This window comes from Mastomys coucha, unplaced genomic scaffold (assembly GCF_008632895.1).
Source record: "Mastomys coucha isolate ucsf_1 unplaced genomic scaffold, UCSF_Mcou_1 pScaffold15, whole genome shotgun sequence".
NCBI classification, from domain to species: Eukaryota; Metazoa; Chordata; class Mammalia; order Rodentia; family Muridae; genus Mastomys; species Mastomys coucha.
The window spans coordinates 154605725-154631407 of record NW_022196897.1 but is presented as its reverse complement, the minus strand read 5'-3'; the positions used below and the strand labels follow the sequence as shown (position 1 = coordinate 154631407).

The 25683-nt window shown below is 52.4% G+C and overlaps 1 protein-coding gene across 10 annotated transcripts in view; it reads left to right on the top strand.

Moving 5' to 3' along the window:
* Positions 1–25683, top strand: part of Nfatc2 (nuclear factor of activated T cells 2) — a 134321-nt gene that overhangs the window by 38081 nt on the left and 70557 nt on the right. For 9 of the 10 annotated variants that reach the window (XM_031372843.1, XM_031372844.1, XM_031372848.1 and 6 more), the window contains exon 3: positions 502–673. In XM_031372843.1, coding sequence (XP_031228703.1) covers positions 502–673 — 172 coding nt within the window. Of the gene's footprint in view, positions 1–501; positions 674–19758; positions 19854–25683 lie in introns of those variants that run through there. The other variant, XM_031372851.1, reaches the window with a different exon arrangement.

Below are 25683 nucleotides of genomic sequence, written 5' to 3'. Positions count from 1 at the left end.
AGGTAGTGGCAGGTACTTAAGCCCCCAGCGAGGTAGTGGCAGGTACTTAAGCCCCCAGCGAGGTAGTGACAGGTACTTAAGCCCCCAGCGAGGTAGTGGCATACTCCTAGCTGCCACTGAAGCTTTTCTGCACTCACGTCTGCCCTCTGAAGAGGAAAAGTTCTGGCAGAAGGATGTTTTGAGAGGTCAAGGTTGGGTTTACAATTTTTAGAGGAGAAGCCATGCAGCTATTGGAAACAGGGAGGAACCAACACATAATGAATTAGCTTCATCCCCCATGAAGCCAGCTGTATGATCTTCATCAGGATGAAGATGAGAGCAAAGGGAGGCCCTTTGCCTTGGGAAGAGCTCCCCTACTATGTCTGGGCAATTTGTACCACCTCAACGCTAAGTATTTTATTCTTTTATCCCTGGGTACAGTTTTCAAAAAAGGGGCCATTTACATTTAGTGTAAAGACAGACTGTTTTACGTCCTCGTGACTGAGTCTTCTCTTTCCACAGCATCCCTGTGACTGCATCCCTCCCACCACTCGAGTGGCCACTCTCCAATCAGTCGGGCTCCTATGAGCTGCGGATTGAGGTCCAACCCAAGCCCCATCACCGGGCCCACTATGAGACGGAGGGCAGCCGTGGCGCTGTCAAAGCCCCAACAGGAGGACACCCTGTGGTGCAGGTATGGACTCAAATTCTCTTCTTTCTGTACCCTGTGCTTGTCACCAGGAGACTTACTCTCCTTGCTGCTGCTCATGAGACTGAAGATATCTCCACTATTTACTCCTTGGGGGTGGGGTGGAGAGAGAGAAAGAGAGAGAGAGAGAGAGAGAGAGAGAGAGAGAGAGAGAGAGAGAGAGAGAGAGAGAGAGAGAGAGAGAGAGAGAGAGAGAGAGAGAGAGAGAGAGAGAGTGAGAGAGAGAGAGTGAGAGAGAGAGTGAGAGAGAGAGAGAGAGAGAGATGCCTGAAATGTTGTAAGTGTTCAGAGCTTACTGCTTTCAGGGGGAAGTCTCCAGTGCAGGGTGAGGAAACATGATGTTCTTGTGGAAGATAGTCCTGCTGCTTTTCTATGATGGAGAGATTGCTAGAATTTGGCAGAGCTGTCGGAGCCATGAGCCTTTTTTGCTTGCTTTTTTCCTAATCGTCATCCTTTATATGTCTGTGGCTTGTGAGTAAACCTGAGATTTGTATAAGTAAGTGGAGAAGTGTGACTTTTTTTTTCCTCCTCCAAAACAGTTGAATGAAACATTCTTCGAATTGTATAATCTGGTTGGCTAGGAAGTACAGATGGGTGTCTAACTTCTGGCTGTGTGAACCCATACAGTTCGATTAACCAGAATCTTCTATACATTGTAACTGTTTATTTGTGTCTATTGTACAGTGGAGCTACAATATGGTAGGGACCTGGACATTGGTTGCATTTATAAGCATCTTTGAGGGGGATTGTGAGTTCCAGGCCAGCCAAGGCTACATAGAGAGATGCTATGTCCATCCCTACCCCACTCTCCCCCCTCAAAAAAAAAGAAAAGGAAAGAAGAAGCGTCCTTAGAAATTACAAAATAGGAGCACAGGTGTAGAGACCAGAAGACGAACAACCCAAACCCTAGAATTCTCCCTGAGGGCACTGGGTGTGTTCCCCTAGTTCAGGATCCTGACCATGACCAAAGCGTTTGCTTCATGGGTATAACAAAACCGTAACGAAGCCCATTGTTCAGTACAGTTAATATATGCCAGGGAGAAGGGGGAAAAATGAAAAACCCTGGCCCAGCCTGCTCTCCGACCTGGCAGCCCTAGAACCAGGTTCCTTTCCCAGAGCCCGAGCCTCCCCTGGCCCTTTCTTGTGTACCAGAGCCCGAGCCTCCCCTGGCCCTTTCTTGTGTACCTTGGTTGTTACTTCTGCTCTGATGTGGGGCTGACATCCAGGGCCGTGTACACTGCATTTTCTTGTCTTCCTCTAATGGCGGTCAGCCCAAGTACTGGCCAGCCATGTTGAGCGTGTGCCAGCTGATTGTATAGCTGGTTGTTTAGGGGCATCTGTGGGAAGCCTCAGTTGTGTCTCACCACCTGGAGCGCACCCTGGGCAGTTTGATCTGGTGGATCTCAGTGAGCACTGGTTTTAGGCTTCTAAGGGGTAGGGAAGTACTGAATGAAGATGCCCCAACTCCAAGGCCTCGCTTCTGGATGGTTGGTAGGCCAGTGCCACCCCAGTGAGCTGGAGACTCTCAGTCTCACTCTGCTTGCAGCCTAAGTCCCCTGCTGTCCCCATCATGGCTGCCCTCTGTGCTTGCACGGCCCTTGGCCAGGCTCCTAAGAAACTTTCTTCTCTCTCATGCTGCTTCCAGCTGCAGCAGCCAGAGAGGCTGAAATCTATCCTATTGGCTTAGGGATCTCCATGCTGTTTGATCTTTAGCCCCAGGCCTGGAAGTGAAGCAAATACACACTGACCTAACCTAACTCATGGGCATCCTTGCCCTCAGGACCCTGACCTGACTCATGGGCATCCCTGCCCTCAGGACCCTGACCTAACTTATGGGCATCCCTGCCCTCAGGACCCTGACCTGACTTATGGGCATCCTTGCCCTCAGGACTCTGACCTGACTCATGGGCATCCCTGCCCTCAGGACCCTGACCTAACTCATGGGCATCCCTGCCCTCGGGACCCTGACCTACCTAATGGGCATCCCAGCCCTCAGGACCCTGACCTGACTCATGGGCATCCCTGCCCTCAGGACCCTGACCTAACTTATGGGCATCCCTGCCCTCAGGACCCTGACCTGACTCATGGGCATCCCTGCCCTTGGGACCCTGACCTGACTCATGGGCATCCCTGCCCTCAGGACCCTGACCTACCTAATGGGCATCCTTGCCCTCAGAACCCTGACCTACCTCATGGGCATCCCTGCCCTCAGGAGCACAGTCCGGTATGTGCTGTCATTGCCTACAGTTGGTGGCTTGGTTTAGACTCAAACCTTTAGTTTTGAGTCTCTGTGGCAGGAGGGCTGCTCGGCTACCAGCTATTTTAACAGCTCTTAAGACAACTTTTTGTAAAAAGAGAAAAGTCTGCTATGCCTGGCAAGGCTTAGTTGCTTGAGGAGGGGACCCTGGCCTGCAGGTTGCGTGGAGACTGGTCCTGATATAGAGAAGCTCACTAAGGCCGGGTGAGGAGAACGGGAGCGTCAGAGGCAGCTTCCTGGTATGCTGAGGAAGGACCAGACGGGGTAATCGCAGAATGTAGATAAGGAGGAGGACTCAAAACTCAGGCTCCCGCTGTCCATGTGGAGCAACAGGATGGGCACTGGGAGGCTCATTCCAAGGGCTCTGTGCGTCTTGGTGCATGAACTGCTTTCATTCACTGTCCCTTAGTGCTTAGTTCTTGGATACCTGTAGTGGACCAGGCAAGGTTCTAGGTTCTCAGGATGACGGGAACCCAACATCCAGATTCTACACTTAGCACAATGATGAGTGTTGTGGAAGCGCTTACCACACATGAGATCCATTCCATTTTTATCAGGGTGAGGTCTGAAAACTCGTTCAAGGTCACTGCTGTTTGAGGACAGAGTAACAGTTGCTTCAGAGCCTTGCTTGTCGTCCATGGACAGCTCAGCCTGACTTCCTTCTCACAGAGAAATCTGGTGCCTCTGCCTCCTGCCTGTTCTCTCTTTACAACGTCACCTACTGTCCTGGCTCTGACCCACTTGCCAGTTCATTGGAGCCCAAGTCCTGCTCCCCCTGAAGATTCTGACTGACTCTGGCCAGAGGATCAGCATGGTGTGCTGAGGCCTGTGGAGGGCGAGCCGTGTGAGAAGCTGGGCTCAGCTTGGCCTCAGAAACAGGAGTAGACGTGATAGTGGCAGAGATCAGGAGAGAGGCAGAGGAAGTTCCAGCTCTCAGTGGGGCATTTACACCATTCCTCTAGGGCTGGGCCATGGAAAGTTCCAGAAAGGGAGTGGCTGGATGCTGAATCCAGAGGAAGACTATTGGTCTGCACCCAAATTTCACTGTCCCTCTTCTGGCCTGCTGCTTTACAAAGTGAAGTCTCGGAGGTTGTTCATTTTCTTCAAAAGACATTAGGTGGATTATAATTTTAGCATGGGAAGCAGATTTTAATGGGGATCTTTGTGGCTGGGGATGTGGCTGCTTTGGTCGATGATTGCTCAGCTTGTGGGCAAGAAGCCCTAAGCTCCATCCTCAGCACATGGGACATGGCCGTGCATACCTGAAATCTCAGCACACCTGTAGGATCTAGATTCAATAGTTCTGGAGGAAGCATGGGGCTCTCTCAGGACCTTGTCACTGAGGCACGACCCTGGCTGATCCCTCATCTCGGGGAGCAGGTCTCAGCTTTGTGAGCCAGGAGCAGCTTCTAAGTACCTGCTCAGGGGGAGCGTCCTATCAGGAGGCTGGGGAAGCCAGCAAGCTTTCAGACTGCTAGAGGCCTCCGGGATCACTTCTTGGATTCCAGCTGGTCACTCATTCTGAAGCTGTGCAGAAGGGAGAAAAGCCAGCTGAGGTCCCTATCCTGGCGAGGTTAAGGAACGGCGTCCCTGTCCCTCAGGCAGCCCCACGTGTGTGGTCTTCTCCGATAAGTTTGTGAGCTCAGGACTTCCCGTTTCCTTTCTAGATGTGTGATAGGAAGTGGGTCTTGCTGATGGTCATCCGTTGGGGTAGAACTGGTGTGCTGACATCTGTGGAGGCTTATGGGACCCTGGGTGTGGGGAAGGGGAGTAAGGCAGGCTTAGCTGTGTGGGGGAGGGGAGGGGATAGGCTCCCCTGGCTCAGACTTCAGAAGAGGAGTCTGGGTGTATGTGCCCTGTGGTGGCTGGGGAGTATTTGTTCATAAATTCCTTAGTCTCTGTCCCTACAGAGATGACTCGATATCAAACGCAATAAAAAGAGAAGTTAGGGCTGGTAAGATGGCTCCGAAGATAATGTGCAGCAGAGCTTGATAACCTGAGTTCCATCCCTCAGACCCAGGTGTAGGACTTGTCAAAGCTGTCCTGTGACCTCCACGTGCACCTCGTGGCATGGCTTCCTGGTTGGGCTTACTGTAGCTGAGATCCTTGTGTCTGGCTCTTGGGTGACTATGGAAGGTGACGGCATCCTGTCCATCCCATGCACACTCCTTTGTTTTCTGTGTATGTGGGAAGTGCCTTGTATGTGACTTGACCTAGCCTGTTTATCAGAAGATAAAGATGGGGAAAGTAGGGTGGAGCAGCATGTGAATGCTGAGTCCCTGGTAGGAGAAGCTGCCCCCAAGCCCTGCCCTCTCTCTTCTCTCCTCTGTTCCCGGGCCTTTATGGCATTGGTGGTTTAATAAAAATTATTGAGCACACAGCCCAAGCTTAGGGCATCTGTTAGTTGCCTGCCTGGGGGCTGCTGTGGCTGTGGTGGCCCCAGGATGACATCTCAGGTGAGATACCAAGGTGGTGGGGACTCAGTTCCTCCCCCAAAAAACACCCAGGGGAGGAAGGCTACGTCCCAAGCCTCTCTCAGGAGACCAAGTGTCACCCGTCCCTTCAGGCCGGGCATAGAGGCTTCCAGCATGCTGGAGAACTCATTGTTTCCCAGAGGGGGAAAGCAGGCAAGTTCCCAGGCTCTTGCTGAGCACATGTGTCATCCTAGGAGTGACATTCACTGTGAGCTTTCCTTAGTGACCTATTTAGCCTGGGGTGACACCCTGGAGCCTAGGTGGTAGGATTACTATGCTCATTTTACAGACAGCAAAACTGGGGCACAGCAACTGAAGCAACTCGCCTGCTGTCTCCCAGGCTGCGGCGATGGCTGGCCTTGGGTGTGAGGGATCAGAAACCTAGGGCTGTGCTGTTAACTGGGAGAAGAAAGGGAGTGGGGTGTGGAGGGTGAGGGGTGAGGGGTACTGGCTCTGGGGTACTAGGTGTAGCTCGGGGGGGGCGCTTCATCTTTTAGACTTATTTTTTTCTTGTCAAGAGCTATCAGGATGTGGGGCTGGGATGCAGCTCAACACTAAAGGGCTTGCCTGGAGGATGGGAGGCCCTTTGGTTCTCAGTAGCATAGGCAGGAGGCTGGAGGGTCTCTGAGGCTTACTGACTAGTGGGATCTATGAGCCTCAGATTCAGTGAGACACAGCTATGGGCACAGCTGGCTTCTTCCGTGTACTGCTGCTGGCCCTCTGTGTCTGGCTGTTTCTGGTTGCGTACACGATCAGATTCCACACTCACCAGGATTAGGAGACTCAGTCCTAGTTAATAGATGTAGCAAGAAGCTGTGGGAAGGTCAGGGAAGCCCAGAGCTCTGGCATCGGCTTTAGCTTGGCTTTTGTCAATCTCCTTACCTGTCCATCCATGTGGTGACGTCTGCTGCTCCCAGATGGCTCTGAAATGACATAAGCATGGAAGGGAAACATGGGGTGGCATGTGAGACCTCCAGTCTTGGGGGCTGATATGAGTGAGCTGGGGCAGATTTCTAGAAGGTTCTCCTGCAGCAGCTTTCAGGGGTGCCCTCTGGCTGTGTAGTAGACCCTGTACCAGGAGATGTGTGTCAGGCTCTGCCCTTGTCTCCATCTTCACCATGTGAGATCCCCTGGAGGGCCTTGGGAAAGGAACCTCTGGTTAAGTAGTCCTTCAAAAGAGAGTGACTGTTGGCCAGGGAGATGGCTCAGTGGCAAGAAAGGCCATTTGTCTAGAGACACAAAGACTGTATCCCGAGCTCCCATGTAAAACAGTGGGGATAGCTGTGTCTGCCTATAGCCTCCGCTTGATGAACGGGATGGAAGGATCCTGAGAGCCTGTCCAGCCAGCCCAGCCAAACAGTGAGCTTCCACTTTAGAGGTTCTCTCAGGACGGCAAGGTAGGAGTGATAGAGGAAAAGCCTGATATCCTGCTGTGGTCTTTCCATTCATAAACATGAGAGTGTACAGCCGTACTCAGGTGCACAGAGCACACACACACACACACACACACACACACACACACACACACACACACACACACACACGGGGCGGGGGAGGATAGTAACCCTATCTGCAGATCTATCTCTCGTGTCCTCGGCTGGCCTTTGTGAGCCTCCAGATGCTCTGTGGGTTTAGTGGGTATGTGGCTGAGGCTCGGCCTGAACAGGCAGCATTTTCTAATGGTACCATGAATGAGTCTCCAAGCTGACTTGGGTGGCGCCAGCTCTGTCAACAACTCTTATTAACTAGACAGTGAGATTAGGTGGGTCGTGGAAGTGATGGCCTCTCTGAGACAGTCATGAATGTCAAGGGTGGTCGGGTTGAGCCCCTGGTGGACCCTAGTGAGCTTGTGTCTATGCATTGGCTTGGGCAGAATTGCTCTCTCTCCTCTGTTACTAAAATCAGTAGAGCTTAGATGGACTTCCCCGTGGAGCATCTTATCTGGAATAGAACACGGGGCCAAGGCCTCACCCTCACTGGCAGGCACCCTGTCTGTGCCCCACCCCTGCCCAGAAGCTGTCATTGGCTCTGATTACAGGTGAGGATGTGGGAGCTCGCAGGAGTCTGCGCCCTCTCTGTTGACACTGGTCTCCTTGGGGTGACACTGATGCTGTCCTCGCAGGGTCCCTGCAGAGATTAAATGATTGAGCATGGTATAGTACAGAACCATGTAGACACCTTGAGGTGATCCTCAGTTTCCCTCTGTGACATCCTCGGAGGATAAAGCTACTAAGCTGGTTCCCAAGAGGCGGGTTAGGGCTCTCTCCCACCCTGCGCCAGGACACCTGCGACTCATGGTAACAGATGAGAGACCAGCTCCAGTCCTTTGCTCAGCTTGAGCTCTGTGGTACCTCTGCTATTCTTGTTCCCAAATGGAGTCGTGACACTGCTGTCACCATCTCAGGCCTCAGACGTGAACCCAACTGCAGGAGGTCAGGGAGCATGCCTGACACTGGAGCCTGAGTTTAGAGTTGAATCTTGCCTGTTACGCACTTTGGTTCTAGGTTGTCCCCCAGCCAGTGTGTAGAGTGAGAAGGGACTGTGAGTATGTCCACATGAATATAAACACACACAAAGAAATGGCATGTTTCGTATGTAACCATACATATGTGCACACATACCTGTAAACCTGTGATTACTCCATACTTGTCAGACACGTGCACGCACACGTTACATAGAATGTCTTCTATGTAACCGTGCACATATGTGTACATGTACATGTTTCTTGTCCCCTTGTTTTATTGGTTTGGAGCTCGAATCCAGGGCCTCCAGTGTGATTAGCAATGATGTCCCTAGACTCTGTCCCCAGCCCTCATGTCACAGGAAAACATGAAGGATCACAGGGCACCCATCCTAACTGGTGGAGGTTGACGACATCGCTTTCCCAGATGCCCCGTGTTGACACATGCCTTCCTGGGCTTAGCTCCTGGCTTTCTGCCTTGTCTCAGCTTTCTTGAGGTATTTGATGATACTGTGCGGGAGGAGATGGTGTTTGACCAGTGAAGTTGGGCATTGCTGACAGACCTTCCCCTGGGAGGATGAGCCCCTTGGTAGTTCTAGGCAGGACTTGATGGTACAGAGAGGTTAGGTAACATGTCTAAGGTCACACAGGAAGTGGGTGAGCCACAAGCTGGTCCCTGAGTGGTCTAGCTCAGAATCCTAGGAGCCTAACTTCTTAGGCCACAGAGGAATCGAAATCTGTAAAGCTACAGGGGTACTTGTCCAGGTGTCTCCAAGGGACTCAGTTGATCTGAAAAGTTCAGTAAAGAAACCAGTCTATTCCGGTCATAATCTGTCCTTGCCAGGTTGTTGGGGTGAAACCTGGATGGGGGTCTCCCTGATGCTGCTTCCTGCTCTGCCAGTGTTGAGGGCCTGGCCAGAGACTGCGCCCAAGTGTAGGTTGGGTGTCTTAGGTAGGTTTATACTGCTGCGATAAAAACACCAGCCGAAACTGGCTTGGAGTGTGGGGGAAGGATTGTCTCATCTCAGAGATGACAGTCCCTCTTGAAGGGACTCAGGGCAGGGATTTGGAGGCAGGCTCTGAGGCAGATGCTCTGAAGCAACTCTGCTTACTGGCTTGTTCCCCAGGGCTTGCTCAGCCTGCTATAACACACGGCTGCCTTCGAAAGGTTGAAGCTGTGATCAGCCGCTCCCACATCCATCATCAATCAAGAAAATGTCCCACGGACAAGCAAGCCAGAGGCTAATCTGAAGGGGCCATTTTCTCGAGAGTCCCTCTTCCAGGGATGTCTAGGTTTGCACCAAGTGGACAGAAGCACAGTGGGACAATACCGAGTCTCAGGGCGATGTAGGCTCCTGGGTGTGGGTGGCTGGGGTGCTCCCAGCATGTCTAGGCCTGGAAAAGAACATGGGAGTCTACACAGCTTGTGCTTGGCTCCGAAGTTCCCACCTCCACAGTAGACACTGTTAGATACAGGCTGTCTCAAGTTGAAATGGTAACCATACCCCTGTGCCTCAACATGTGGGGCTTGCCTATATCCTACCCCTTTATGGTGTGATGAGAAGAACCAGGCCTCTTGTGGCCTCTTTCCCTAACAGCTAGTTGGAGAGAGTAAGCTTAGCTTCTCACAGGACTGAGCACAGGCCACATTGGGGGAGGAACTGCACAGCCCTGATGAGAATCCAAGCACTGAGGTGCTGCACAGAACAGAGCCTTCCCTGCAACCTCTGCGCTGCCTCCTCTGCCCGAGGCCTTGTTCTACAACATCCCCCACCCCAAGATTGAATCCATGGTCCTCACCATCATCATCAGAGACAGCACTGGGGTGTCTAACGGACTTAGCAGATTCCAGGCCTCTGCTGGAATCCCGTATTCCCATCTGTTAGTCATGGGAAAGCTGTCATGTCACCCCATGAAGGTCACATCGGGAACCTGCTGGCTGCATCAGAAGCATTCAGGAAACCTCATCTTTATCTTTTCCCAAGCCAGGCTATGTCAACTAAGCCAGTCTTATACACCTGCTCAGCCACACTCCTGCACCGTGCCTTTGTCCATCAGAAAGTAGTACAGGGATACAGGGTTGCCGGCATGGGGTCTGTGGGTGCAGTGTACCAACTGGCCATTGTGCAGGGCAAGGATTGTTTTCTTGGCAGCTTCTGTGTCCTAGAGAGTGTTGATTAGGTCCTGGGCGTGTCCCCAGCCCTGTGCTAGATACTCTTATGCCCACAGTGGGTGCGGCTCAGGCATGCCCTGAGAACGTGGTAGAGGCGTGGGCTGCTTGAGAGAGAGCCTATGGCGCCAGGTGATTGTGTGCATCTTAACACCTGAGATGTGTCCTTCTGGGGGAGAGGTCTTCAAACCATGTAGCCAAGTGTGGCCCCCCCCACAGGGACGTCCCCTCATTTAAATGACATCTATTGTGGCTTTGCTACTGTTAAGGCAGGGTGAGTACTATTGACAGAGACAGCGTGGTCTTCAGAGCCTGAAGGACGCCTGATCTTGTGTCCTCTGTAGAACAAGGAGATGGATTGACTAGATGGCCACCTCTGATGGAAGGAGATGTGCAGTCTACAGTCTGTCAGGGGGTCAAAAAAGAAAGGCAAAGAAAAGAGTGGGAGGGGCTACAGGGGGTTGTAAGGATGCTGTCTGGAGCTTCCTGCTGCGGTGACATTAGGTAGAATTGGAGTGTGGGGAGGGGGAATTGGTACGGTCGTCTTGAAGGCTCTGAGGACACTGCCTGCTTGGGATGACTTAGGAGTTTTGGTTCCCACGTTAATTTTGCTGTGACACTTCAGAGGTTTGGTTTTGTTTTGTTTTATAAGACACTGGAAGAGCCAAGTTCCCAGCAGCCCAAGGAACTCTTCAGTGAATTGTTAAAGTCTAGTCCATGCCGCCTGGATGCTAGGTTAGCACAAAGGTAGAGACGGGCTCTAGTAACCGTGCAATGTAATTACTTAAGACGCGCAAGATAGTGTGAGCTTTGATGCGTGCAGATGCGGGAGGGACCCAGTCCCTCTGCTTTGCTCTAGCTCAGATTACCACCCAACCAGCAGGCATTGGATGTGGAGACAGAGACGTGTGCCATCCAGTGGTTGCCTCATCTGCCCTCCGCTGTCAGCAGCTCCCCATCACCCTCTGCATCTTCACTTTACAGTCTGGCCCTTCCTCTGTCCATCTGTTCTGTCTCTGTACACCCTTCATCCGGCTACTCACCACACCAAAGGCATTTAATCAGCTATATGGAGCATGATCTGAGGGTCACGCTTGTCTCTCAGGGGGCCCTGGGAAGGCCCTGTTTGCCTCAGCCTCTCAGATGCACCATGCCCTGGGTGTTGGGCGCTAGGCGTGTGAGGCAGGCTGGCCCTTGGTGGCTTTCCTGTGCTGAAGGAAGCGGAGGAAGGAAGCGGCAATGATTCATGGGGGCACATCAGTTCACCAGGCCATAGCCAGGTTTCTCAGGGCCCTTGTCTCTGAGGCCAGCGTGCCTTGGGCCAGCCTGAGGCTAACAGAAGCTCTGACTTCATGGGCTAAGCACAAGTTAGTTTTATAAGACGAAGAAGAAGACGGAAGAAAAACCTTCTTTTTCACTTTCCTTTTTTAATCGAGAAGTATGCCGTGGGTGTTCCCCTGTGGTTCACAGTCAAAGGGAGCATTGTCTTTGAGCTCCCAGTTCCCCTTGGGGCTTCGATGTTGCGTGTGGCTAACTTTAACTTTGAACTAATGCTTTTAGGGCTGGGCTCGGGTTGGGGTCCCAGGCTTGGCTCTGAACAAGGCTTGTTCATTGTGCCTAGTGAGCAGGCTGCCCCCTCTCATCTCCCCTTTCTGTTCTGAGGCACCCTCTCCTCCCCACTCCTCTCTTTTCCTTTTGCAAGCACAGGGCAGAATGAGTTGAAGCTGGACACGGCAGCTGGTCCCTAGGAAACATGATGGTGTGCTGCTGATGGGAACCAAGAAGGGCCAATGGCTAGGTCAGAGGTTCTCAGTAGGAATCATGGGGAGGGATTACAGCCTCATACTGTGTTGGGATGATGTGCTCAACTCTGATCTAGTACATGGGAGGCTGAGGCAGGAGGACTGCTGTGAGTTTGAGGCTAAGCCAAGGGAAGTCTGACTGACCCGGCAGCATTCCCCTTCCCTGTATGTGCGCCATGTTGGCTGTGGCCTTGTCCCCTGATGCCTTCTCTCCTTGGATCTACTCCTGGTGGGTTTGTCAGTTTTCTCGGGGAGGGCAGACTTGGCCTGCATGTACAGCCTTGGATTCTGGGTGTGGAAGTGGTTTGTAGAGTGCCGTGACTTGGGAAGTGCAGCAGCCAAGGAGGAAGTTGCTACAATTTGTTTGGTACCCGGCTGTGGAGCCTGGCTTGGGAAGCTCGAATCCCCTGTTAGAGCTGGGCTGGAGTAATGTTTCTTTTTTTTTTTCTTTTTTTTTTTTTTTGGTTTTTTGAGACAGGGTTTCTCTGTATAGCTCTGGCTGTCCTGGAACTCACTCTGTAGACCAGGCTGGCCTTGAACTCAGAAATCCACCTGCCTCTGCCTCCCAAGTGCTGGGATTAAAGGCATGAGCCGCCACTACCCGACTAGAGTGACGTTTCTTAGTGGGAGACCCTTTATCTTGTCTCAGACTCCAGCCAAGCTGCAGAGAACAGTGAAGCTACCCTCTCCCCGCTCCACAGTCCTCCCATCTGGCCAGGCTACACAGCAACGTTTGCTTAGTCAGGCAAGGCTTTAGCAAGGGTCAGCTGCACGTAGGGCGCTGGCCGGGTACTTGAAGCAGGGATGGGCGAGGGAGGTCACATGGGTAGTAGCGAGAACAAGTTAACAGCAGAGGGGATGGCTTCTAGGGGTTGCTTTCCACTGCCAGGAAAGAGAAAATGGCCAAGCTGAGCGAGCTGAAGGAGCTGCAGCAGCCACCACATCTGGACTTGCCTTGAACATCAGGCTGCTTGTTGCTCTTCCGTGCCTCGGGCAGCTCCCTCAGCCTCTCTGCACTATGGTAGACAGGATGTGTGTAGCATAGGGCTCATTCTTGGGAGGAAAGCAGCAGGGGTCTTGGGCTTCTTCTATGTCAAAATGCCAGGGTCGACAGCAAGGCTGATGGGCACACTGAGGGACGGTGATGGTTTGGAGGGGGTTTAAGTTGTTGATAGTCCTGCGGAGGAGGGTAACGGAGTTCTTGGAACTCTCTCCAGGAGCTGCCCCCCCAGTCCACACGGCAGTGACTGTGATATCCCACAGACCCACAGCCCAGCATGTGGCTGGTGTTTCCTAGCCTTCTGAATCTCAGGCCAACAGCGTCGGCAGTGTCGGCAGCTGGAGACAGTGTGGCCTTGGGGCTACTCTGAGCTAACCTCCCACCATGCAGGGCAGTGGGGAGAGTCCCGCATGGGGAACCGGGGCTGAGGTCAGCATGGGTGACGGGATAGCGCATGAGCAGTACTGTCCTGTTTCTGTCACTCTGTCCCTAGAGGAGCAACTAGGATAGCCTTCTGGTTGGTGGTGGCATTGGGCCTGGTGACCATGGTTCTGCCCAGCCTGGGGAGAGGCTCTGGCAGTGGGGCATCCTCACAGGATGGAGAGCACCTGGAGTGGTGAGAGGCCTTTTACCCCAAATGACATGAGGAATACCACATCCCGCTGCCCCGTCCCACCCACCCCCGGAAGACACTCTCAGATCCCTGTTTGCAAAGTCAAAGGCTTTCCTCTGAATTATTACCAATTCACACCTCGGCCATAACTCTCGATCTAAACTCACTCTCGGCCCGTAAGGAGTAAGAGGAGTGATGCAGAAGATGAAGGGAGACACGTACTGAGCACTTACTGTGTGCTGGCATTCGTTCCACAAGCCTCATCTACACAGGTGCACTGAATCCTGGCTGCCCTTCAGACAGAACAGCATGTCTCTCCTGTGTGCCACATAGTCTGAGTGTGTCTGTGTGATCGCCCAGGGCCTGCAGCCTGGGCCCCTGTTTTGCAGTTGGGATTTGCATGTGCTGTGGGCTCTGACCTCGTTAGGCTTTCTTGCTGATGACAAGGCTGGGGACAGAGGAGCTCAGTGACTTTACAGAAATCGTGTGGGTTACCAGAGGCCCAGCAGTTCACACCCACTGGGGCCAGAGAGCCAGCAGCCTTCGCCAGCACGGATGCTACTATGCCGTGCTTACAAGGCACCGTGGAGGATGGGGATATGGGGACGTGAGAGGCCCTCCCCGGCCTTGACAGGCGGCTGACAGTGCGGATGCCACTTGGAGCCAGTTGAAAGCAAGTCTCCTAAGGAAGCTGATCGCCCTCTGGCCAGGCGCTTCCTCCCTGGGTTGCGTGTTAGTGAGTTTAAAGCTCTTCCGAGTGAGCGAGCGAGCGAGGCTGGCCTGGCCCTTGGGCCCTGGGTGCCACTGCTTCCAGCGGTGCCTTTGAAACCCTCTGCTGACATAGCCCCTTATCTTGGCCTGTGGCTGGTTCCAGACCGGAAAAGGGAAAAGGGAAACACAGGAGAGGAAGGCTCTCCGCTGGGCTTTGTGTTTGGTTCTCGTTAACAGGGGCCAGCCCGGGGTCTGTCGTTTGTTTTCCCACATTTCAACGAGAAGGGTGATGGATGACTGTGTCTCCAGTGCCTGCCACACGCCAGGGCTCGCTCACGCACATGTACCCTCTCGTTGTGCAGAGGCATCCTGTGCTCAGGGATGAGGACCTATATCCACAGATCTGTGCCTGCACAGGGGGATGAGTGAGGGGGTTAGAGCCAGGCCAGGGCTCCTGCGGGTGGGGACCATAAGGGACACTGGCTCAGGTGATGTGACAAACAGTAGCCTCCTTTCTCTTCAGACAGGGTCTTGTGCTGGACAGTGTGTCAGTCAGGCTCAGGCTGTCCTTGAACTTGCAGCAACCCTCCTGTCTCAGCTCTTCTACGCCAGTCCTGGGGGGCATTGCTCCTCTTCCTGCTCCACAGGCAGGGAAAGGACTCCTAGTTGGAAACAGGTCCCACGGGAGAGGGTAAGCTCTTCCACATCCACAATCCCCAGTGTCCACCCCATGGACACACCCTGAAGCGGGGAAGACTGACAGACAGCCTGGGAGGAGTGTCAACACCAATTTCTGAAAAGTACATTAACTGTTCTGTCAGGCAGGTTTCTCTTCCAGCCCCTCTTACCCCTCCTCCCAGTCCAGGATAGCTGTGTGTTTCCTCTTCTTACAGTCATAGCTCAGTGGCAGAGCTGTCTAGCTCTCTGCATTGGTTTGCTGAGCACCCCAGCGTGAGGCAAGCTGGGCAGGTTTCTTAACTCTCTTGGTGATGATCCACTGGTCTCCAGGACAGTGGCTTACTGCTATGTGCAGTTCCCACTGTGTGCAGCTCCCACTGTGTGCAGCTTCCCCCGTGTGCAGCTCCCACTGTGTGCAGCTCCCACTGTGTGCAGCCACTGTGTGCAGCTCCCACTGTGTGCAGCTCCCACTGTGTGCAGCTTCCCCTGTGTACAACTCCCACTGTGTGCAGCTCCACAGCCCCAGATTTTAGCACCTTCCCAGATGGATGCACAACTTGGTATTCTTTGAACTGGGTAGAGCTGATGTTAGCTAATGTGTCAGTTAACATTTTTACTCATCATGATCAATGACACCTTTGTCATTGCTTTGAAATATGTTTGCTCGTTTTGTGCACACATGCATATGTATATATGCTTGTAGGAGTGCACACTTGCCTCCTGTGGAGGTCAGAGGGCAGTTTCTAGGAGTCCTAGGGTTCGAACTCAGGTCTTCAGTCTTGGTTGCAAGCTTCTTTACCTGATGGGCCATTTCACTGGCCCTGGTACCTCTGTTTTGTGAACATCTTTGATTTGTGATAGTTGTCCCATTCCCAGTGGTGGCAGAAGGTTTCTTTTTAAATAATTTCTGCAACTAAAGGTAGGAAAAAATGGGGCTGGTGAGATAGCTCAGCGGGTAAGAGCACTGACTACTCTTCCAAAGGTCCTGAGTTCAAATCCCAGCAACCACATGGTGGCTCACAACCATCTGTAATGAGATCTGACGCCCTCTTCTGGTGTGTCTAAAGACAGCTACAGTGTACTTACATATGATAATAAATAAATCTTTGGGCCAGAGCAAGTGGGGCCGGAGCGAGCAGAGGTCCTGAGTTCAATTCCCAGCAACCACATGATGGCTCACAACCATCTGTACAGCTACAGTGTACTCATATACAGAAAATAAATAAATCTTTAAAAAAAAGATAGGGAAAAATGTTAAAGATTAATTAATACTACAGTAAAAGACCACAGTCATGGCTGGAGATTGACTGACATCTGGAGATCGAGATCCTGGCTGCTTGTGGGTGAACTCGGATCCTGCGGTCGAGGTGACGGGCACCGAATGGGCTACGCAGCTAAGCTTGTCTGGTCCCACGTCTGGCCGCTGTCTTCCTGGTTGTGTGATCTTGAGCAAACTGTCCACCTTCTCTGTGCTTCAGTCTCTCCTCATATAAATTAATAGTGTCCCTCTGGGGCTGCTCTGAGGACCCAGAGAGTCGGCAGCGTGCAGCCTTTACCAGGCCCTCCGTACACGGCGGCCGCTGCTGCCGTTATGGTTAATTATAGACCCCACCCCCACGGCTGGACACACTTTCCCCAGCACGGCCCTGCTGCTGGCGAGACATTGCTCAGCAAACATTAGTTGCCTTGAATTTTAAATCATCACAAAGCTGCCAGGGCTGGCACCGTAGGACCGGGGGAAAAAGCAATTCGGAAACCAGACAGAAAGTAAGCAGGGATTTTATTTCCAGTGAGCGCCATCATCACCCCGTGAGGGTCAGACAGACAGCCACCTTCTCCCCACTTCCCACCCTCCGGGGAAAGTTCTAGTGAGATGGCAAGGAGACGGGTGGGGGTCGGTTCCCGCTGTGGGTGTGCTGCTTATGGCAGTGTCCTCCTGGGGGACTCTCAGGGCTGGCTTGTTAGAGGTAGCACTTTAGAGAAGCCCTTTGTGGGCTTGTGGCTCAGTTGGTAGAGACCTGGCCTAGCACACTCAGGCCCTGGGTTCTATTCTCGGCACTGCAGGAACTATATATGCACAGTGCTCCAAAGACCTATGGACATAGCGCTTGGGCGGTAGAGGCAGGATGATCAGGAGTTCAAAGTCGCCCTTGCCTACACAGTGAGTTTGAGACCAGCCATGTGAGACCATCTCTCAAAATCAAAATCAAAGTAAAAGCCCTTTGTGGGGCGGACATGCACTGGCATCTGTGGTCTCTATAGAGACAACACTCGGGCACCTGCTCTCTGTGCACCTTGGGTGTCTTTAAGCCAGAGCCTTCCTCAGCCTGGAGGACATGTCGCCATGGAGATGGACCTTTCAGCTGGGCTTAGGTTTGGCTGCATCAACCATAAACCCCAAATAACACCTGCGTAGACACCCAACTACATAGCCAGTGTGTAGAGCCGAGGACTATGAAGTAGCCAGGAATCCAGTTCTATCAACGGCGTCCTCTCATGGGACCGAAACAGCAGCCGTAGCTGCAGCCATCACACGTACATCCCAAGCAGTGGAAAGGGAGGTAGGGTAAAGGGTTCCACTCCCCAGCTTGGTCAGCTTCCACTTAGGAACCCTTTGACAAGTCGCTCACACATGTCTGCTAAGATCTCATTGGCTTCATCTAGTAACGCAGCTACCTTCATCTGCAAAGAATGCCGTGCACTGTGTGTTCTTGGCTTGGTCATGGCTGCCCCCGTTACACAGAGAATTAGAGGCAGTGACGGGTAGTGCAGTGGGTAATCCTGAAGGTACAGTTGCAAGGCCTTTCTTAGACTCGGTCTAGAGAGGGTCTTGGCAAGCACACAGAAGGACAGGCTTAGAGGAAGACCCTGCTGAGGGACAGCCACTGGGACCTTTGGGAGTCTCCTTTGCATGCAGGAGTACGTCCCAAACCCCTGCTTTCTCTGTAGTGAGTACAGTCTCTCCCTGGCCACCACGGTGCGCTAGTCAAGGAAGAACAAAGCTGAGCCCTGGCTTCCTCATCTATAAATCCCACCCAGGGAAGAGTTCTTACGTCTGTGCTTTGCAGGTGGAGCCGGGCTGAGGGAACACAGCATAAAGATGGAGTCTCTCGAGGTCGGTGCTCAAGAACCAGGGCGATGCCCGAGTTGCCTTTCAGATTTTCGTATGACAAGGAGATGTGTATGTTCATTGCAGAATTTTAGAAAACATTTCTCTTGGGATTCTTAGGAGAGTCTCCTCTGGGGATGTGCCCATTTAGGGACGTATTTGAGTGATTACAAGAAACCCGACTGGGGTCGGTCCAAGGCAGGCATCTTGCAGATAGTAGGCATTGTAGGTGCAAAGGCCCTGAGGCAGGAGAGCAAGGACGTTTTAGAAATAGCAGGGAGATGCATATGGCTGGTTTTGGAAGGGATACGGAGGGAACAAGGGCGGGCAGAGCTGGATAGAGAGGCAGAGCTAGCAAGGTTTCACAGAGCATGGGATCCGAATGGTTCTCTACTCGCCAGATGGCCGTGCGGCCAGTTTTAAGTAAGGAACCGTATACTCTCATTGACTTTAAGACGATCCCTCTGGAGGCTGTGAAAACTCTCTTGAGGCATAGAAAGAAGCAGAGAGATTCTCAGTGGGGTCTGTGCAGCAGGATAAGACAGTGATAGGACATCAAAGTCAGGGAGAAGATAGGCTAAGTGGCACAAGGGCTCTGCCTGCCATTGGACCAGGGCTGTTGCCCCAACAGAGTCCTCTTCACATATTAGCTCTCACTAGGATGACTTTGTGCCCCAAAGGACACTTGGCAGCATCTTGAGATATTTTGTTTATCATAGCTGGGGAAGGTTCATTGGCATACAATGTATCAAGAAGCGCGTTCTCGCAAGCTTGGGCCTATGCCCCACAACAGAGGGTGATCCATCCCCAATGATGAGGCTGAGAAGTCCTCCTAGATCCTAAATGGAGTTGTGATAATCCACTGTTCCCAGCTGCCATGGCTTCAATGTATTCCTCAAATATCTGCGCAGAACACTGGGTCTTTGATGCTACAGTGTTGCAAAACAACACATCGGTGAAGGGAATCCATGCCTCCAACTGTGCAGATTTCTAAGGAGGGGGTTCCTGTGGAAAGCAAGCCCTAGGGGTCTCACCTTGTGGTCACCTTGGTCGGGGTGTTAGGGACTTGTCAGCCCCTTAGCCATGGACTTCCCTGGCCACAGAGGAACATCAGTCTTAGCACGAAGCAGCCTGGAGTGCTTTCCACCTCTGAAGGCCTTGTGAGTCAGCCTCTGTGCAGCCTCCCTAGTCCTGCGTGCAGGTCTCTGCTGAATGGAGGAAGGAGTGAATGAACTGAGCTGCCTCCAGTGGAGTGGTGACTCACCCCGGCCAGCCCCCAGCCTCCATCCCTGGTGAATGAACGCCAGGCCACAGGGCCTTATAAGAAGTAGCTCCTTGTTTCAGGCTGATGCGATCTGTTGATCTTCCAGTGGCCCCGCCTTGCCAGGTCTGCGACACAAGCGTCTCAGCCTGTCTAGCCAGCTCCAGAGACCTGTGCCTTGTGCAGAGCCCTCCAAAAACCTACCCTTTGCAACCCAAGAAACTGGATCTTTAAAAAATCCCAAAATAGAGTACAGAAAGTTACACATCGCGTCTACCTTTTTTCTTTCTCTCTCTCCTGTGGCAAAAATGAGTCAGAATTCTTGGTCCAGCTCCAGAGAGACCTGCCTGGCCTTTTGGTGGTGGTGGTGGGGCAAAGGCTGGGGATATCTCACCTTAGCATAGTAGGGTGCCAGCTGGCTCAGCCCTGGCTTGCATTTCACGAGTCCTGCCCTCTGCTACTCCGGCAGCCTGGGAAGACTCTTCCAGCTTTCGTTGCAATGAAAGATGAGAGGCCAGCTCTTATGACCCGCCCCCCCTCCCAGATGTCCCATCTTTGGTGAAGCGTTTACGTGGAGTTGGGAGAAGCTGTGTCTTTGGGGATACAGAGCAGCCATGGACTCCCCAGAGGTACTTAGCCCTTCCCCTTGGAGCATGTTCAGATAACTGTGTGGGTGTTCTTTTTGTTTCTTTGACGGGGAAGGGCTGAGAGCAGGTCTGGCTGTGTAGCCTGGGTTGCTTTTGAACTCCTGCTTTGGCTTTTCAGAGTGCTGGGATTGTGGGCATGGCTTCCATGGGGCTCCTGAAAGCTCTCTTTATCCCTCAGTTTCCCCTCCAGGGAATGTGTTCCTCTTTTTTTTTGGTCTTCTCGTAGCCTGGGCGGCCTGTGTAGACAGTTGTTACCTTGTCCTTTGGTATCAGGCTAGGATCCGGCATAAGAGACTACCAGAGAGCTGCGTTTGAAGGGAACACCCCCACCTTTCTGGCCTTCTGGTGACCATGTGGGCTGTGGGCATGGCTTGGTCTCCTCTTTCTCTGACTACCTCCACGGGGCTGCCAAATCGCTGTCTTTTCGACTCAGGCTCAAGATTGTAAACTTCATTTTTCCAGCTGTAAATCCGACTCCTCTCCTGACTCCTGGTGTAACTGGCTTATATGATATGTCTCTTTCACAGGGACAGACAGAGAGACACATTCCTGCAGATCCATCCAAAGCCCAGGGAATTTAGTTAGAGTCTGCAAACGTGGGGACTCTCCCAGACATGAGTAAACCTCTTGACAGCACTTTGGGAAGATGAGTCATTCTGTATTAGTCAAGAATAGCCATCCCATTCCACAGAGGGTCTGTCTGCTCAGTCCTTCAGCAGTTTCGTAGGGCATAGCTCTGGGTGCCAGGTGCTACCCAAGGCACCGGGGCAGAGCTGGACAAGCTCTACTCCATGGAAGTAAACAAACACATAATTAAAAGTTGCTGTTGGGGCTGGCGAGATGGCTCAGCGGTTAAGAGCACCGAGCTCTTCCGGAGGTCCTGAGTCAAATCCCAGCAACCACATGGTGGCTCACAACCACCTGTAATGAGATCTGATGCCCTCTTCTGGTGCATCTGAAGACAGCTCCAGTGTACTTACTTATAATAATAAATAAATCTTTAGGCCAGAGTGAGCAGAGACTGAGCAAGCAGCGTCTACTACCGAAGGGAGTGGGGCCAACCAGAGTGAGCAGGGTAGACTGGAGCAAGCAGAAGTCCTAAAAACACTCAATTCCCAACAACCAGATGAAGGCTCACAACTATCTGTACAGCTACAGTATATACTCATATACATAAAATAAATAAACAAATCTTTAAAAAATAAGTTGCTGCTGCCAGGAAGGGACTATGTGTGATGTCAAGATCCTCTGCTTTAGCCAGGCTCCTCAGAGAAGGCCCTGTGCTTTGGTGAGCTTTAGCTGGTAACTGGACATAGCTTAGGGTCATCTGAGAAGGAGAACCTCTATTGAGGACTTGCCTAAATCAGACTGGCCTGTGGGTGTATCTGTTGGAGATCGCCTCGAATGTTAATGGATATAGGTGGAGCTAGCCCACTGAGGGTGGCACCATTCTCTAGGAGGTGGTCCTGAACTGTTTAAGAAAGCTAGCCAAGCAGAAGCAGGCATGCGAGCCAGCAAGCAGCGCCCTCCGTGGTTTCAGACATGCTTCCTTGGCTGTGAGGGAGTGAGCATTCCTTGGACCAATGTAATACTTTGTGGAATGGCTGGCGGGGTCCTGCCTTCATGTTCCTGTCTTGACTTCCCTCAGTGATGGACTACGGAAGCCAGTGAACCCTTCCTCCTCTGTGCTGCTCTGGGTCGGGAGTATTTTATCACAGCAACAGAAAGTAAACAAGGAATCTCTACATTTGGGTGGCTCCTGGAAGATGGAGAAGGTGTGTGTGTGTGGGGGGGGGGGGCAGCCATTGGATGACCCAGAGAGGGAGGACAGGAGGCTATGGGGAGAGCATGTACAAAGCCCCCAAGGTTAGCGAGCAGCCAAGAAGTCACGAGGATGGACCAGGATGGGGAGAAGCTGAAGCTGGGTGGCAGATGAGACTGGGCCACACGAGCTTGTACAGGCCACACACAGATCTTGGATTTTCTTCCAAATGCACCTGAAGAGCATTGCGTTTTAGAATTGAGGGACGACCTTCAAGTTTACAGAGACCAGGGGAGAGGAAATTTGACAGCTAGCCCAACTTCTCTCAGCCGTCAGTGGGTGAGGAGTTTGAGCAGAATGTCACATGTATCGACCTCAAACCTCACCAGCTCCTCTCTGAGCCCTTTCATCAGCCCAGTTCACAGATGAAGAAACTGAGGCTCGGCAGTCAACTGACCCAGATGATCCATGAGCCCTGCAGGCTCTTAGACGAGGAGAACTATAGAAAGCAGCCTGGAAAAGGATGGGTTTGGCTTTAAGCAACATCAACCCAAGGGCACCCAGAGATTGCTTTCCAGAAGGTGTGCAAACTAAGCCACCTCTTGGCCTGGAGGACATCTGGGTAAGAGGAGGCTGGAGGGAAGTGTAGAGGTGTTTTCCCAACCTGAGGACTGTACCCAGAGCCCCCTGGAAGCTGTATGCAGTGGGGCCAGGGAACTGCCTCTGGCCTGAGCCCCATAAAGCTCATATACCCTGCTCAGAGTCTCTGCTCTTCGTGGATGTGCTCATTGGAAGTGAATCTTACCGCCTTGTGCTGCTAGCCCCCGCCTGCCCATGTTCACTGTGCACCGGAATCTGCTTCTAATTTCCGCTAGTGTGAGAGATGTACAAGACTTGACTCTTAATTTAGAATCCAAAGAGAAACTGACATGGACTGTTTTTGAGCCCAGGCCGACTCTCTTGTTCTCTTTATCACTTTCCTAACATATTTCAAAATGTATCAAAATGTATCCTTACCTCCCCCATCCACTCCCAGGTCTCTGGGGTTTCCAGCAGCCTCAGCATGTCCATGGTCTGTACTACCCATTGTGCACTGGGGGATGGGAAGAGTTCCTGTTTTCATTGTACTCTGGACATGCTGTTACCCTCTCTGGGAACAGGGCAGGGCAGGTACCAGCTGTCCAACGAGCCTGGTCCTGCCCATGCTGAGTGAGATTGGTTGTGGGACACAATAGTCAATGTAGCCAGGCCAGTTATCTTTTATGTTAAAGGAAGGGCTGGGGAGGCGGCAGCCACTGGCTCCCACTGGCTCCCACCTGCTACTCTGATCACGCCTGAGCTCTGAGGGGCGTTCCAGACCTTGGGCAAGCTGCGGCAAAGGATGAGACGGGACAGCTAAGCTGCCACCCTTGGGGACAGTGTCCTAGTGGGGGAGGCAAGGAGATGAAGTGAACACACCCTGTCATTTGGGGTGGTGATGGACGCAGGTGGGTGGTAGGTGAGGTGATGCCAAGCTGGTGGGTAGAGAGTGCCGCCAAGGGTGCGGTGCCCTGTGGGGTGGGGATGACAGCAGTGTGTTTGTAGGGATAACCATTGCAGCAGTGGGGAAGGTTAGCAGAGAGATCCTGGGCAAGCAGTGCCCAGCTTGTTTCAAGATCACTGTGGCTGTGTGGAAGGAGGGAGAATGTGGGGAAGAAGGTCTCACATGACCCTGAATCACAATGGAGACTTTGCCCCAACCCTATGTGTGTGTGTGTGTGTGTGTGTATCATGTGTGTATGTGTCTGTGTGTGTATGATGTGTGTGCATGTGTGTATGATATGTGTGTCTATGTGTATGATGTATGCGTATGTATGTATGTATGTATGTATGTATATGTGTGTTCCTGTGTGGGCAGGTGAGCATTTAAACCTGAGGATAAAGTTAAGTGATATCCTTCAGGAGTCAGCTACTATGCTGTTTGAGACAGGCCCTTTCATTGGCCTGGAGCTTGCTGATGAAGCTAAGTGGACTGGCTGGAGCATCCAGGGCATCTGTCCATCTCTCCCTTTCCAGCATCAGGGTCACAAGTACTCCTTCTCACCACATCTGCTTCATCAGACTGTGACTTCTTGCTATTAAACACAGGTCCTCATGCTCGTTCAGCGAGACTGTGGTCTCCTCAGCCAAGGACTTTGGTTTTCAATGGGAGCAGGATATCTGTTCTTGAGAGGTCCAAGTGGAAGAGTGGCAGGCTCTGGCCAGAGGTAGTGGAGGTCATTCTAGCCACTAGCGTGTGATAGACAAGATGGAAGGAAGGTAGCCAGGCAGCTTCTTTGATCTGAGAACCAGGTGGCAGATTGGAGTGGCATTTAGGAAATTAGATGGGCGGGGCTCTGAGGTGATCCAGTGGGGACAAAGCAGGAGGGGCCTCACTCCTGCTTTGAGCAGTGTTCACCAATTGAGTATGCTTGTTGGGGAGTAGGGAAGAGAGTGTCCGGTGTGTGTGTGCATGTCGATGAGTGTATGTATATGTATGTGTGTGTGTGTGTCTATTTGTCTGTCTGTCTGCTCCAGTGTGTGCATGTGAGCGGAGGGTGGATTGGGGTCATGTCTGCAGATATTAGCTGTCACTTCCATACCCCAAGTGACACTCAGATCTGGGGTCTGTCTGTATTGGTTAAAAATCTTCTACCCACATGTCCCCGGGGTTGAGGACTGTCATAAAACAACCCGGGGAGGGCCTCTCTTCCAAGCGTGCAAGCTTTGAGGACCATACCATTTTCCTAATAGTCCAGATTCAACACACACACAAATGCTACTTAACGTTGTTCACGTTTGATTTGAGGCAAATTCAAAACAGTTCCTTTGGCCGGTCGCCAGTTTGGAAATCAACCCCACGCTTCAGGGTTGAGTCATTCAGCTCCCAGCACAGATGTGGTCCTTGACTTACGCCAGCGCTGGCGGTGGGACTTCTCAGCCCGATGGCCCCTCAAAAGCAATAGGAAGGCCCTTAACGGGGGCTGGGGAGGGGCTTTGAACTTGAGCATGGCTCTTTCCTCTGGCTGCCAGTGTGGACCCTCATCCTCTCTTGATGCTGGGCAGCAGTGCAGGTTCCGGCTATACCCTGGCTCTGCATGTGCTGTGTGGCTGAGAGGGGTCGGCATGGCCAGTGAATCTGCTGTCACAGTCATTTCTTCTCTGACCATCCTGTTAGGAAGCACCCACTTTCCACAGCCATTTTGGTGCCTCATGAAACAAGACCCACTGACGCTAGAGAATGGTCATGCTATAATCATTAGATGAAATTATATGTAAAAACACAACCCCCCAAAATGTGGATCTCTGTATCCAGAGGGAGGGCTAGAAGGGCACACATCTTCAACTAGGTAAATAGAAAATGCTTCAGAGATCTGTTGAGCAGAGTGGTAACTGTCCTTGATAATACAGTGTACATTTTAAAGCTGCCAAGAGGCTGGATGTGGTAGTACATGCCTGCCCTTCTAGCAGTTGGCAGGCAGAGACAGGAGGATTGGAAGTTCAAAGCCAGCCTTGGCTGCATAGTCAGCTGAGGTTATACGAGATCCAGTCTTGCTGTGCAGCAGTGGAGGATCCCCCCCCCAACATACACATGCACACAGCTTCTGCTCCCCAGGATTGTGCGCATCTTCACGTCCATCCGCAGTGGGCTCACTGCCTTCCTCCATGCATGGTTCCACCAGTAGCTCCTACAAGCACACGCAGATTGACACTCAGCCAGTGCAGAGCTCATTCAGCCAGTGCAGCGCTCACTCAGCGCCTGCAGAGCTCACTCAGCCAGTGCAGTGCTCACTCACTCAGCCAGTGCAGCGCTCACTCACTCAGCCAGTGCAGAGCTCACTCACTCAGCCAGTGCAGAGCTCACACAGCCAGTGCAGAGCTCACTCAGCCAGTGCAGAGCTCACTCAGCCAGTGCAGAGCTCACTCAGCCAGTGCAGCACTCACTCACTCAGCCAGTGCAGAGCTCACTCAGCCAGTGCAGAGCTCACTCAGCCAGTGCAGAGCTCACACAGCCAGTGCAGCACTCACTTA